The sequence below is a fragment of the Bombina bombina genome, chromosome 4, assembly GCF_027579735.1.
Source record: "Bombina bombina isolate aBomBom1 chromosome 4, aBomBom1.pri, whole genome shotgun sequence".
NCBI lineage: Eukaryota > Metazoa > Chordata > Amphibia > Anura > Bombinatoridae > Bombina > Bombina bombina.
Window position 1 is genome coordinate 20,227,009 of NC_069502.1, and position 16,054 is coordinate 20,243,062.

At 46.1% G+C, this 16,054-nt stretch overlaps 1 protein-coding gene across 3 annotated transcripts in view; it reads right to left on the reverse strand.

Moving 5' to 3' along the window:
* Positions 1–16,054, reverse strand: part of LOC128655847 (zinc finger protein 300) — a 332,246-nt gene that overhangs the window by 77,859 nt on the left and 238,333 nt on the right. For all 3 annotated transcript variants that reach the window (XM_053709411.1, XM_053709409.1, XM_053709410.1), the window contains exon 7: positions 7,850–7,957. In XM_053709411.1, the coding sequence (XP_053565386.1) occupies positions 7,850–7,957 (108 nt within the window). The remainder of the gene's footprint in view (positions 1–7,849; positions 7,958–16,054) is intronic.

Genomic DNA, 16,054 nt, shown 5'->3' on the forward strand with positions numbered 1-16,054 from the left:
GAGAGAGACCAGATGTCCATACCCTCAAACTCCACAGTTGGCGCTCAAAGGCTCGTGCCGCTTTGTTCTCCGTATCCAATTCCCGGATGATGCGACTGACTACCTCCTGCGCAGGGTCTGGACCATATCGGACTAGCCGCCTCTTTACCTCTGGAACGAAATCCGCGCCCTCATAGCGACGGATCCGGTTGAGGTGCTCTTCACATGGTTCTGACCAGTATCTTGTCAGCTCCATGCTGCTGTAGGTAGGGACGCTGCGCAGTGGCTAGCGTTGCCCTCAATAACTTTCCTACGATACCAGTGCTGTTGTGGTGCTGCTCCTTGCGCTAGGACGCCAATCCCACCGCTGCCGCCAAATGTTACGGTTGCCTCCAGGCTGGCTGGAAGTTGGACCGTAGAAAAGGATGCTCCTAGCGCTCACCAAAGGAGCAGCAGCACCGTGGACACTATAACTGCTGCGTAGCCACCATAAGTAACGCAGACTCTACGAACCACCGCTGCTGGGCTGGTATCTCGCCGTCTGCTCTGCGCCCTGGACCTACGACCAGGCTCCAGTAGGTGAACCCAGGAACAAGAGCTCTTACAGGAGCTCAGTAGCTAAGGGAGTATATAGAGCATAGCAATCCCTGTAGTGATATAATCTGTATCCTACAAACATGAGTCAAAGCTGCAAGTTAGAGGGTCAAAAATAGGTCTGATGTGCTGGAGCACACAGCCTCCTTTTTATTGAGGTTACATGCAAACAGGACACTCTCAGGGGGAGGCATAAAATCCCCCATCACACATTTGATATTAGATAGAGAGACACTCCCTTTGACAGGCCACAACATTACTTCAGCAGATAACATTACACACAATAAAACAATGCAGTCCACCTTATCAATAATAGTCTGATTAGACAATAGGAAAGTTGATCACTAAACCTAATTAGAGCTAATCCCAGCAGACTTGTATTTAGAATGGGTTTCTTGAAGCTGAACAAAATTTAACTCTTAATGGCACACAATGAAACTGAACCAAGTGGGAGAAAGCCAGGGACAAGTCATTTCACAGGTCTGGGGACATAGTCTTAAAGGGGCATTGTTCATCAAAGTCACAATATGTCCCCAGATGGTTCTTAAAGGGCCACACACACACCCAACAAAAGTCAATATGTCCTCAGGGGCACAATCTTCCAGGGGCCATAGTCATGTGGAAGGAGGCTGGCAAATAGGCTTCTCCAAAATCCAGGGAAGCAGGGCAATTTTCCATTTAAAGGGCCAGTTACAAACAGCAGTTTGTAACAGTACACTCACTACTGATGTCAGTACTGTCACATGAGATGCCCCCCAGCACTGGTACACACACTGCTGATGTCAGTACTCTCACATGAGATGCCCCCAGCACTGGTACACTCACTACTGATGTCAGTACTGTCACATGAGATGCCCCCAGCACTGGTACACACACTACTGATGTCAGTACTCTCACATGAGATGCCCCTAGCACTGGTACACACTACTGATGTCAGTACTGTCACATGAGATGCCCCCAGCACTGGTACACTCACTACTGATGTCAGTACTCTCACATGAGATACCCCCAGCACTGGTACACTCACTACTGATGTCAGTACTCTCACATGAGATGCCCCCCAGCACTGGTACACACACTACTGATGTCAGTACTGTCACATGAGATGCCCCTAGCACTGGTACACTCACTACTGATGTCAGTACTCTCACATGAGATGCCCCCCAGCACTTGTACACACACTACTGATGTCAGTACTGTGACATGAGATGCCCCTAGCACTGGTACACTCACTACTGATGTCAGTACTCTCACATGAGATGCCCCCAGCACTGGTACACTCACTACTGATGTCAGTACTCTCACATGAGATGCCCCCAGCACTGGTACACACAATACTGATGTCAGTGCTGTCACATGAGATGCCCCCCAGCACTTGTACACTCACTACTGATGTCAGTACTCTCACATGAGATGCCCCTAGCACTAGTACACACTACTGATGTCAGTACTCTCACATGAGATGCCCCCAGCACTGGTACACACACTACTGATGTCAGTACTCTCACATGAGATGCCCCTAGCACTGGTACACTCACTACTGATGTCAGTACTCTCACATGAGATGCCCCTAGCACTGGTACACACTACTGATGTCAGTACTCTCACATGAGATACCCCCAGCACTGGTACACTCACTACTGATGTCAGTACTGTCACATGAGATGCCCCCAGCACTGGTACACACACTACTGATGTCAGTACTCTAACATGAGATGCCCCCCAGCACTGGTACACTCACTACTGATGTCAGTACTCTCACATGAGATGCCCCCCAGCACTGGTACACTCACTACTGATGTCAGTACTGTCACATGAGATGCCCCCCAGCACTGGTACACACACTACTGATGTCAGTACTCTCACATGAGATACCCCCAGCACTGGTACACACTACTGATGTCAGTACTGTCACATGAGATACCCCCAGCACTGGTACACACACTACTGATGTCAGTACTCTCACATGAGATACCCCCAGCACTGGTACACACTACTGATGTCAGTACTGTCACATGAGATGCCCCCCAGCACTGGTACACACACTGCTGATGTCAGTACTCTCACATGAGATGCCCCCAGCACTGGTACACACACTACTGATGTCAGTACTCTCACATGAGATGCCCCCAGCACTGGTACACACACTACTGATGTCAGTACTGTCACATGAGATGCCCCCAGCACTGGTACACACACTACTGATGTCAGTACTCTCACATGAGATGCCCCCAGCACTGGTACACACACTACTGATGTCAGTACTCTCACATAAGATGCCCCCCAGCACTGGTACACACACTACTGATGTCAGTACTGTGACATGAGATGCCCCCAGCACTGGTACACTCACTACTGATGTCCGTACTCTCACATGAGATGCCCCCCAGCACTGGTACACTCACTACTGATGTCAGTACTCTCACATGAGATGCCCCCCAGCACTGGTACACTCACTACTGATGTCAGTACTGTCACATGAGATGCCCCCCAGCACTGGTACACTCACTACTGATGTCAGTACTGTCACATATACACTCACTACTGATGTCAGTACTCTCACATATACACTCACTACTGATGTCAGTACTCTCACATATACACTCACTACTGATGTCAGTACTCTCACATGAGATGCCCCCAGCACTGGTACACTCACTACTGATGTCAGTACTGTCACATGAGATGCCCCCCAGCACTGGTACACACACTGCTGATGTCAGTACTCTCACATGAGATGCCCCCAGCACTGGTACACACACTACTGATGTCAGTACTCTCACATGAGATGCCCCTAGCACTGGTACACTCACTACTGATGTCAGTACTCTCACATGAGATGCCCCTAGCACTGGTACACACTACTGATGTCAGTACTCTCACATGAGATACCCCCAGCACTGGTACACTCACTACTGATGTCAGTACTGTCACATGAGATGCCCCCAGCACTGGTACGCACACTACTGATGTCAGTACTGTCACATGAGATGCCCCCAGCACTGGTACACTCACTACTGATGTCAGTACTCTCACATGAGATACCCCCAGCACTGGTACACTCACTACTGATGTCAGTACTCTCACATGAGATGCCCCCCAGCACTGGTACACACACTACTGATGTCAGTACTGTCACATGAGATGCCCCTAGCACTGGTACACTCACTACTGATGTCAGTACTCTCACATGAGATGCCCCCCAGCACTTGTACACACACTACTGATGTCAGTACTGTGACATGAGATGCCCCTAGCACTGGTACACTCACTACTGATGTCAGTACTCTCACATGAGATGCCCCCAGCACTGGTACACTCACTACTGATGTCAGTACTCTCACATGAGATGCCCCCAGCACTGGTACACACAATACTGATGTCAGTGCTGTCACATGAGATGCCCCCCAGCACTTGTACACTCACTACTGATGTCAGTACTCTCACATGAGATGCCCCTAGCACTAGTACACACTACTGATGTCAGTACTCTCACATGAGATGCCCCCAGCACTGGTACACACACTACTGATGTCAGTACTCTCACATGAGATGCCCCTAGCACTGGTACACTCACTACTGATGTCAGTACTCTCACATGAGATGCCCCTAGCACTGGTACACACTACTGATGTCAGTACTCTCACATGAGATACCCCCAGCACTGGTACACTCACTACTGATGTCAGTACTGTCACATGAGATGCCCCCAGCACTGGTACACACACTACTGATGTCAGTACTCTAACATGAGATGCCCCCCAGCACTGGTACACTCACTACTGATGTCAGTACTCTCACATGAGATGCCCCCCAGCACTGGTACACTCACTACTGATGTCAGTACTGTCACATGAGATGCCCCCCAGCACTGGTACACACACTACTGATGTCAGTACTCTCACATGAGATACCCCCAGCACTGGTACACACTACTGATGTCAGTACTGTCACATGAGATACCCCCAGCACTGGTACACACACTACTGATGTCAGTACTCTCACATGAGATACCCCCAGCACTGGTACACACTACTGATGTCAGTACTGTCACATGAGATGCCCCCCAGCACTGGTACACACACTGCTGATGTCAGTACTCTCACATGAGATGCCCCCAGCACTGGTACACACACTACTGATGTCAGTACTCTCACATGAGATGCCCCCAGCACTGGTACACACACTACTGATGTCAGTACTGTCACATGAGATGCCCCCAGCACTGGTACACACACTACTGATGTCAGTACTCTCACATGAGATGCCCCCAGCACTGGTACACTCACTACTGATGTCAGTACTCTCACATAAGATGCCCCCCAGCACTGGTACACACACTACTGATGTCAGTACTGTGACATGAGATGCCCCCAGCACTGGTACACTCACTACTGATGTCCGTACTCTCACATGAGATGCCCCCCAGCACTGGTACACTCACTACTGATGTCAGTACTCTCACATGAGATGCCCCCCAGCACTGGTACACTCACTACTGATGTCAGTACTGTCACATGAGATGCCCCCCAGCACTGGTACACTCACTACTGATGTCAGTACTGTCACATATACACTCACTACTGATGTCAGTACTCTCACATATACACTCACTACTGATGTCAGTACTCTCACATATACACTCACTACTGATGTCAGTACTCTCACATGAGATGCCCCCAGCACTGGTACACTCACTACTGATGTCAGTACTGTCACATGAGATGCCCCCCAGCACTGGTACACACACTGCTGATGTCAGTACTCTCACATGAGATGCCCCCAGCACTGGTACACACACTACTGATGTCAGTACTCTCACATGAGATGCCCCTAGCACTGGTACACTCACTACTGATGTCAGTACTCTCACATGAGATGCCCCTAGCACTGGTACACACTACTGATGTCAGTACTCTCACATGAGATACCCCCAGCACTGGTACACTCACTACTGATGTCAGTACTGTCACATGAGATGCCCCCAGCACTGGTACGCACACTACTGATGTCAGTACTCTCACATGAGATACCCCCAGCACTGGTACACTCACTACTGATGTCAGTAATCTCACATGAGATGCCCCCCAGCACTGGTACACTCACTACTGATGTCAGTACTGTCACATGAGATGCCCCCCAGCACTGGTACACACACTACTGATGTCAGTACTCTCACATGAGATACCCCCAGCACTGGTACACACACTACTGATGTCAGTACTCTCACATGAGATACCCCCAGCACTGGTACACACTACTGATGTCAGTACTGTCACATGAGATGCCCCCCAGCACTGGTACACACACTGCTGATGTCAGTACTCTCACATGAGATGCCCCCAGCACTGGTACACACACTACTGATGTCAGTACTCTCACATGAGATGCCCCCCAGCACTGGTACACTCACTACTGATGTCAGTACTCTCACATGAGATGCCCCCCAGCACTGGTACACTCACTACTGATGTCAGTACTGTCACATGAGATGCCCCCAGCACTGGTACACTCACTACTGATGTCAGTACTCTCACATGAGATGCCCCCAGCACTGGTACACTCACTACTGATGTCAGTACTGTCACATGAGATGCCCCCCAGCACTGGTACACTCACTACTGATGTCAGTACTGTCACATGAGATGCCCCCAGCACTGGTACACTCACTACTGATGTTAGTACTGTCACATGAGATGCCCCCCAGCACTGGTACACACACTGCTGATGTCAGTACTCTCACATGAGATGCCCCCAACACTGGTACACTCACTACTGATGTCAGTACTGTCACATGAGATGCCCCCCAGCACTGGTACACACACTGCTGATGTCAGTACTCTCACATGAGATGCCCCCAGCACTGGTACACTCACTACTGATGTCAGTACTCTCACATGAGATGCCCCCCAGCACTGGTACACACACTACTGATGTCAGTACTGTCACATGAGATGCCCCCAGCACTGGTACACTCACTACTGATGTCAGTACTCTCACATGAGATGCCCCCCAGCACTGGTACACTCACTACTGATGTCAGTACTGTCACATATACACTCACTACTGATGTCAGTACTCTCACATATACACTCACTACTGATGTCAGTACTCTCACATATACACTCACTACTGATGTCAGTACTCTCACATGAGATGCCCCCCAGCACTGGTACACACACTACTGATGTCAGTACTGTCACATGAGATGCCCCCAGCACTGGTACACTCACTACTGATGTCAGTACTCTCACATGAGATGCCCCCCAGCACTGGTACACACACTACTGATGTCAGTACTGTCACATGAGATGCCCCCAGCACTGGTACACTCACTACTGATGTCAGTACTGTCACATGAGTTGCCCCCAGCACTGGTACACACACTACTGATGTCAGTACTCTCACATGAGATGCCCCCCAGCACTTGTACACTCACTACTGATGTCAGTACTCTCACATGAGATGCCCCTAGCACTGGTACACTCACTACTGATGTCAGTACTCTCACATGAGATGCCCCCCAGCACTGGTACACACACTACTGATGTCAGTACTGTCACATGAGATGCCCCCAGCACTGGTACACTCACTACTGATGTCAGTACTCTCACATGAGATGCCCCCCAGCACTGGTACACTCACTACTGATGTCAGTACTCTCACATGAGATGCCCCCAGCACTGGTACACTCACTACTGATGTCAGTACTCTCACATGAGATGCCCCCAGCACTGGTACACTCACTACTGATGTCAGTACTCTCACATGAGATGCCCCCCAGCACTGGTACACACACTACTGATGTCAGTACTGTCACATGAGATGCCCCCAGCACTGGTACACTCACTACTGATGTCAGTACTCTCACATGAGATGTCCCCCAGCACTGGTACACTCACTACTGATGTCAGTACTCTCACATGAGATGCCCCCAGCACTGGTACACTCACTACTGATGTCAGTACTCTCACATGAGATGCCCCCAGCACTGGTACACTCACTACTGATGTCAGTACTGTGACATGAGATGCCCCCAGCACTGGTACACACACTACTGATGTCAGTGCTGTCACATGAGATGCCCCCCAGCACTGGTACACTCACTACTGATGTCAGTACTCTCACATGAGATGCCCCCAGCACTGGTACACACACTACTGATGTCAATGCTGTCACATGAGATGCCCCCAGCACTGGTACACTAACTACTGATGTCAGTACTGTCACATGAGATGCCCCCAGGGCCAGTAACCACGTTAGCATAAATACTCACTCTTTGAAAGCACAGCTTTGACCTCTGGACACTCGCCAGCTTCGCACTCTTCCTTCTCCTCTTCCTCAGTGACGTTTAAGGAGAACACTGAGGTGACAACTGGATCAGCTGTAACAAAATAAAGTAGAAACCATAATCATTACAGTAACAAGTTTTCACTCTCCCCAGTGACTGTACCACATACACTGAGAGAACTGAACAAATAGACTGCAGCGAAGAGAAAACTATAACCCTGTAAGATCTAGCGCACTTCTGTGTATATCAGTGCAAGGTGTGCAAATTATTCTCAGATGCAAGGACTGCGGTACACACAAGGTGCTAGCCAAACTCTCCTGCTCACGCTAGCCAAACTCTCCTGCTCACGCTAGCCAAACTCTCCTGCTCACGCTAGCCAAACTCTCCTGCTCACGCTAGCCAAACTCTCCTGCTCACGCTAGCCAAACTCTCCTGCTCACGCTAGCCAAACTCTCCTACTTGTATCTAAATCTGCCCCCTTATCTCATTTATTTTGACAGACTTGCATTTTAGCCAATCAGTGGCCTCTCATAAGTAACTACACAGTCATGAGCACAATGTAATCTATATAGCACACATGAGCTAACCCCCTCTAATGGTGAAAAACTGTAAAAAGAAAATTTATGCTTACCTGATAAATTTATTTCTTTTTTGACATGATGAGTCCACGGATCACCTTAATTACTAATGGGATATTCACCTCCTGGTCAGTAGGAGGCGGCAAAGAGCACCACAGCAGAGCTGTTAAATAGCTCCTCCCTTCCCTCCCACTCCAGTCATTTGACCGAAGTTAAGGAAAGAAAGTAAAAGCCAAGGTGCAGAGGTATCTGAAGTTTACAATAACCACAACCTGTCTTACAAGAACAGGGCGGGCCGTGGACTCATCGTGTCAAAAAAGAAATAAATTTATCAGGTAAGCATAAATTTTCTTACTTTTTTAAGACACGATGAGTCCACAGATCATCTTAATTACTATTAGGATTCAATACCCAAGCAAGAGTACACAGATGATACGGGAGGGACAAGACAGGGAACCTAAATGGAAGGCACCACTGCATGAAGAACCTTTCTCCCAAAAACAGCCTCAGCCGAGGCAAAAGTATCAAATCTGTAAAACATTGAAAAAGCGTGAAGAGAAGACCAAGTTACAGCCTTGCAAATCTGTTCCACAGAAGCATCATTTTTGAACTCCCATGAGGAAGCAACAGCCCTTGTGGAATGAGCCGTAACTCTCTCTGGAGGCTGCTGTCCAGCAGTCTCATATGCAAAACATATGCTACTCTTCAGCCAAAAAGAAGGAGAGGTAGCCGTAGCTTTCTGTCCCTTACGTCGTCCTGAGAAAAACACAAACAAAGAAGAAGACTGACGAAAATCCTTAGTCGCCTGCAGGTAAAACCTTAAAGCACGGACCACATCCAAATTGTGCAGAAATCGTTCCTTCTGAGAAGGAGGAGTAGGACCCAAGGAAGGAACAACAATCTCCTGGTTAATGTTCCGATCAGAAACAACCTTAGGAAGAAATCCTAATTTAGTACGTAAAAATACCTTATCACAATGAAATATAAGGCAAGGGGACTCATTACTGCAATGCCGAGAGCTCTGACACTCTGCAACAAGATATAAAACTTTCCAAGATAACAACTTAATATCTAAGGAATGCCTAGGCTCAAAAAGAGCCCTTTAAAGAACTTTGAGAACTAAATCAAAACTCCAAGGAGGAGTAATTGGTTTGAACACCGGCCTGATCCTGACCAAAGCCTGACAAAAAGAATGTACTACTGGGCCATCCACCAGACATTTGTGTAACAAAATAGATAAGGACAAAAATTGACCCTTTAGGGAGCTTGTCGATAAGCCCTTCTCCAAACCCTCTTGGAGAAGAACAAAATACTAGGAATCCTAACTCTACTCCATGAGTAGCCCTTGGATTCGCACCAATAGAGATATTAATGCCAAATGGAAAATCCTTCTAGTTACAAGCTTACGAACCTGGATCATGGTATCTGTGACCGAATCATAAAATTCCCACTTAGATAAAAAGGAAATGTTTGCTTACCTGATAAATATATTTCTTTTACGATACGACGAGTCCACGGATTTCATCCTTACTTATGGGATATCGCCTCCTGGTCAGCAGGAGGAGGCAAAGAGCACCACAGCAGAGCTGCATAAATAGCTCCTCCCTTCCCTCCCACTCCAGTCATTCGACCGAAGTTAGGAAGAGAAAGGAAAAGCCAAGGTGCAGAGGTGACTGAAGTTTAACAAAAATAAAGACCTGTCTTATAAATGTATTTCTTTTACGATACGACAAGTCCACGGCCCACCCTGTTTTTTATAAGGTAAGCATAAATTTCCTTTTCTTTTACAAGATACGACGAGTCCACTGATTTCATACTTACTTATGGGATACAATACCAAAGCTATAGGACACGGATGAAAGGGAGGGACAAGACAGGAACCTAAACGGAAGGCACCACTGCTTGAAGAACCTTTCTCCCAAAAACAGCCTCAGACGAGGCAAAAGAATCAAATTTGTAAAATTTGGAAAAAGTGTGAAGAGACGACCAAGTTGCAGCCTTGCAAATCTGTTCAACAGAAGCATCATTTTTAAATGCCCATGAGGAAGCCACAGCCCTAGTGGAATGAGCCGTAATTCGTTCAGGAGGCTGCTGTCCAGCAGTCTCATATGCAAAATGGATGATACTCTTCAGCCAAAAAGAAAGAGGTAGCCGTAGCTTACTGACCCCTACGTTTCCCAGAAAAAAACAACAAATAATGAAGATGATTGACGAAATTCCTTAGTCGCCTGCAAGTAAAACTTCAGGGCACGGACTACGTCCAAATTATGTAACAGACGCTCCTTCTTAGAAGAAGGATTAGGACACAGTGAAGGAACAATAATTTCCTGATTAATATTCTTGTTGGAAACAACCTTAGGAAGAAAACCAGGTTTGGTACATAACACTACCTTATTGGAATGAAAAATAAGGTAAGGAGAATTGTAATGCCGAAAGCTCAGAAACTCTGCGAGCAGAAGAAATAGCAACCAAAAATAAAACTTTCCAAGATAACAACTTAATATCTATGGAATGCATAGGTTCAAACGGAACCCCTTGAAGAACATTAAGAACTAAATTTAAACTCCAAGGAGGAGTAATTGGTCTAAACACAGGCCTGATTCTAGTCAGAGCCTGACAAAAAGATTGAACATCCGGAACATCTGCCAGACGTTTGTGTAGCAAAATAGATATGGCAGAAATCTGTCCCTTTAAAGAACTTGCTGACAACCCTTTCTCCAATGCTTCTTGGAGAAAAGATAAAATCCTAGGAATCCTAATCTTACTCCATGAGTAGCCCTTGGATTCGCACCAATAAAGATATTTATGCCATATCTTATGGTAAATTTTTCTAGTAACAGGCTTACGTGCCTGGATCAAGGTATCAATGACCGAATCAGAGAACCCTCGCTTAGATAAAATCAAGCGTTCAATCTCCAAGCAGTCAGCTGCAGAGAAATTAGATTCTGATGATGGAAGGGTCTCTGAATGAGAAGGTCCTGCCTCAATGGAAGCTTCCACGGTGGCAGAGAGGACATGTCCACCAGATCGGCATACCAAGTCCGGTGGGAACACATAAGCTAGGTTGAACGACCAAGGCACTGCCAAGGCATCTATCAGTTCGGCCTGAGGATCCCTGGACCTGGATCCGTATCTCGGAAGCTTGGCATTCTGATGAGACACAATAAGATCCAGCTCCGGCCTGCCCCATCTGAGAATTAGGTTGGCAAAGACCTCCGGATGGAGTTCCCATTACCCCGGATGAAATGTCTGTCTGCCCAAAAAATCCGCTTCCCAGTTGTCCACTCCTGGGATGTAGATTGCTAACAGATAACAAGAGTGAGCTTTCGCCCACTAAATTATCTTGGATACTTCTGTCATCGCTAAGGAACTCCTTGTTCCTCCCTGATGATTGATGTAAGCCACAGTCGTGATGTTGTCCGACTGAAATCTGATGAATTTGTCAGAAGCCAACTGAGGCCAAGCCTGAAGCACATTGAATATTGCTCTCAACTCCAGAATATTGATGGGAAGTAGAGACTCCGACCGAGTCCACATACCCTGAGCCTTCAGGGAATTCCAGACTGAACCCCATCCTATTAGGCTGGGGTCCGTTGTCACTATAACCCATGAGGGTCTGCGGAAGCACGTCCCTTGGGACATATGATCCGGCGACAACCACCAAAGAAGAGAGTCCCTTGTCTCCTGATCCAGATCTATTTGAGGAGACAAATTTGCATAATCTCCATTCCATTGTCTGAGCATGCTCAGTTGTAGAGGTCTGAGATGAAAACAAGCAAACGGAATGATGTCCATTGCAGCCACCATCAATCCAATTGCCTCCATGCACTGAGCCACTGATGGCCGAGAATTGGACTGAAGGGATCAGCATGTATTCAGAATCTTTAACTTTCTGACTTCCGTGAAAAAGATTTTCATGGATAGAGAGTCGATTAGAGTTCCCAGGAAAGGAACCCTTGTCTGTGGAATTAGTGAACTCTTTTCTAGATTCACCTTCCACCCGTGAGTCCTTAGAAAGGATAGAACAATGTCGGTATGAGACTTTGTCAGCTGATAAGACAACGCCTGGATCAGAATATCGTCCAGATAAGGTGCCACTGCAATGCCCCGCGGCCTGAGAACCGCCAGCAGAGACCCTAGAACCTTTGTGAAAATTCTGGGTGCCGTGGCCAGCCCGAAAGGAAGGGCCACGAACTGAAAATGTTTGTCCAGAAAGGCAAACCTCAGGAACTTGTCATGATCTCTGTGGATAGGAATATGAAGATATGCATCCTTTAAGTCCACGGTAGTCATATATTGACCCTCCTGGATCAATGGAAGAATTGTCCGAATAGTCTCCATCTTGAAGGATGGAACTCTGAGAAACTTGTTTAGACTCTTGAGATCTAAAATGGGTTGGAACGTTCCCTCTTTTTTGGAAACAACAAAAAGATTTGAGTAAAACCCCTGCCCCTGTTCTTGTATTGGAACAGGACAAATTACTCCCATAGAGGAGAGGTCTTTTACACAACGTAAGAATGCCTCTCTTTTTATCTGGTCTACAGACAACCGTGAAAGAAGAAACCTTCCCCTTGGGAAGGAATTTTTTAACTCCAACTGATACCCTTGAGACACTATTTCTGAACGTCTCTTATCCAAGCCTGGACAAAGAGAGAAAGTCTGCCCCCTACTAGATCCAGTCCCGGATCGGGGGCCGCCCCTTCATGCTGTCTTAGTAGCAGCAACAGGCTTCTTTGGTTGTTTACCCTTGTTCCAAGCCTGGTTGGGTCTCCAGGTGGGCTTGGCTTGTGAATAATTACCTTCCTGTTTAGCAGAAGAGGAAGAGGGGACTCCCTTGAAATTTCAAAAGGGAAAGAAAATTACCCTGTCGGCCCCTTTGCATAGATGTTTTGTCTTGAGGGAGGAAATGACCATTACCTCCATAATGTCAGAAATGATTTATTTCAAGTTAGGCCCGAATAGGGTCTTTCCCTTGAAAGGAATAGCCAAAAGCTTGGATTTAGAGGACACATCCGCAGACCAAGATTTTAACCATAAGGCTCTTTGTGCTAAGATGGAGAATCCCAAACTTTTAGCCGCCAATTTGGTGATCTGAAAGGAGGCATCCGTAATAAAGGAATTAGTCAGCGTAAGGGCCTTAATTCTATCCTGTATTTCCTCTAAAGAAGTCTCAGTCCTAAGAGACTCTTCTAGAGCGTCAAACCAAAAAGCAGCTGCAGTCGTGACGGTTACAATACAGGCCGCCGGTTGCAATGAAAACCCTTGATGAAGAGTTTTTTTGAAAAGACCCTCCACCTTCTTATCCATGGGGTCTTTGAAAGCACAACTGTCCTCGATAGGGATAGTCGTACGCTTTGCCAGGGTAGAGATAGCTCCCTCCACCTTAGGGACCGTCTGCCAAGAATCCCGAATGGTGTCAGCTATAGGGTACATTTTCTTAAAAATAGGGGAAGGGGAGAACGGGATACCCGGTTTTTCCCATTCCCTAGCAATAATTTCCGAAATTCTCTTAGGTAACGGAAAAATATCGGAATAAGAAGGGACCTCTAAGTATCTGTCCATCTTACTCAATTTCACAGTCGTCCAGAGTCACCAAAACCTCTCGCAGCAAAACTTTGCAATGTAATGGGGGATTGGTAGGAGTTAGTAAATGATAGATATTGTACCTATTATATAAATCAAAAGGGGTATGTAATATACCAGTACTTTGTAGTCACTTATAACAGTTAAGGTACGTATCTATTGTGGATTCTTAGAGAGCAGAACTAAACAACTAGGGATACTAATTGTACAAAGAGATACATTTAGGATTGATAGAAAAGAATACCACAGAAGTAATAAATTCTCTAACTCCAATTATTCATGTAGATGTAGGATTACTCTATCTATTAAAATGTTCCATATCATTCATACTTTAAATCTTTATTCTTACAACTAGGAACAAACATTCACACAGTAGTAGCCTGAAAGAGTTAAAAACACTTAAACCCAGTCATATAGGATTAATATGATAAGCAATAATGTGTATATTTATCCTGATGCCCACAACAATATAATGTAAGATAAGCTAAGCCCTTACAATCCGAGGGCTGAATTACTTTTAAGTTATTATATTTTAAGGTAAATGGTAGGCACCAGGAATCAACAAATATTCATAAAGATAATAGTTCTTTTTTAACTTAGGTAAGCTGTTAAAAAGCGACAGACAGGAGAGAACTAGCTTCTCCTGCTGGACCCCTGACGCACGTTTCACAGAACGCTTCCTCAGAGGGGGTGCGGGCCGCTGCTACTCAGCGTTATTTATGTGGGTAGTTGTCCCACCTCATGCCCCTGATTCGTTGTCCCTCTTGGTTTAGATAGATCTGATTCGCTGCTAAGTCAGTCTGTAATAAGAATAGACTGTGACATCCGGAGTTACGTTGCGTAATGAGGGGGTGTGAGTAGGGGGGCGTGTATACTTTTACTCATTGACCAGTCACTACTCAATAAACAGGGGGTGTGTGTGTTGTATAGTAGCAATTGGATGATCACTGCAAGTTATAAACAAAGCATTAAGAGTTATGAATTGCTTTATATCGTAACATAACAATGCTTCATAGGAAATTATTATATCTTACCGAATTGGCAGAATTGGGATCATAGTCTTCAAAGTAGATAATTAAAATATGCTTTGTAAACGGACACATTAAGGAATACAGCGTGCCTTTGAATGATTGTAAGACGGTTTGTTAAGTAAAATGACAGCATACGAACAGATGCTAAAATTTCATAATATATTGTAATATCAGTATTTCTGTTTGCTTATATACAATGGTTCTATCAAGTGTTAGACTGAATCTAATAAGCATTATTATTTAGCATACTGTCAGTGAGATGGAAAGCGAGCTGTGGTCTAGCCTTTAACCAATCACTATTGTTTTAATTTCAAAGTATATATGATGCGTTCGGACAGGTAGGTGATCAACTAGACAACTGATCACCGTGTGGAATCTTATTTTATAATTTTTGATGTTTCGATTCCTGAATATAGCTTATCATTTTGGAATACCAATTATTCGCAGCAAAAGACGGAGGTGTTCAAGCTTAAACCTGAAGGACATGACATCCGAATCTGTCGGGGGCAATGCACTTCCTGAGTCAGACAGTTCCCCCTCAGACAGGGCCTCCCTACCCCCCAATTCAGAGCCCTGGGAGGGTACATCAGAGATAGCCATCAAAGCATCAGAAGTCGCAGGGACCACATGGGCCTCTGTCCTACTGCGTTTGCCTTGTAAAGCTGGCAACTTAGATAAAACTTCTGAAAGAGTGGATGACATAACTGCAGCCATATCCTGCAGAGTGAATGAAGTGGACGCAGTTGAAGAACACGGCATCGCTTGAGCGGGCGTTAAAGGTTGTGAGGCTTGAGGAGAAAGTTGCGGCATACCCTGAGTCTCATCAGGCTGAGAAACATCCTTAGATATACTTGCATTAAAGAAAATTTGTTCTTTAAACTGTAAAGCCCTCTCAGTACATGAGGGACAAAAAGGAATAGGGGGTTCCACATTGGCATCTAAACACATAGAACATGTACTTTCCTGAAGGTCAGGCATGACAAAAACAAGCAATAGCA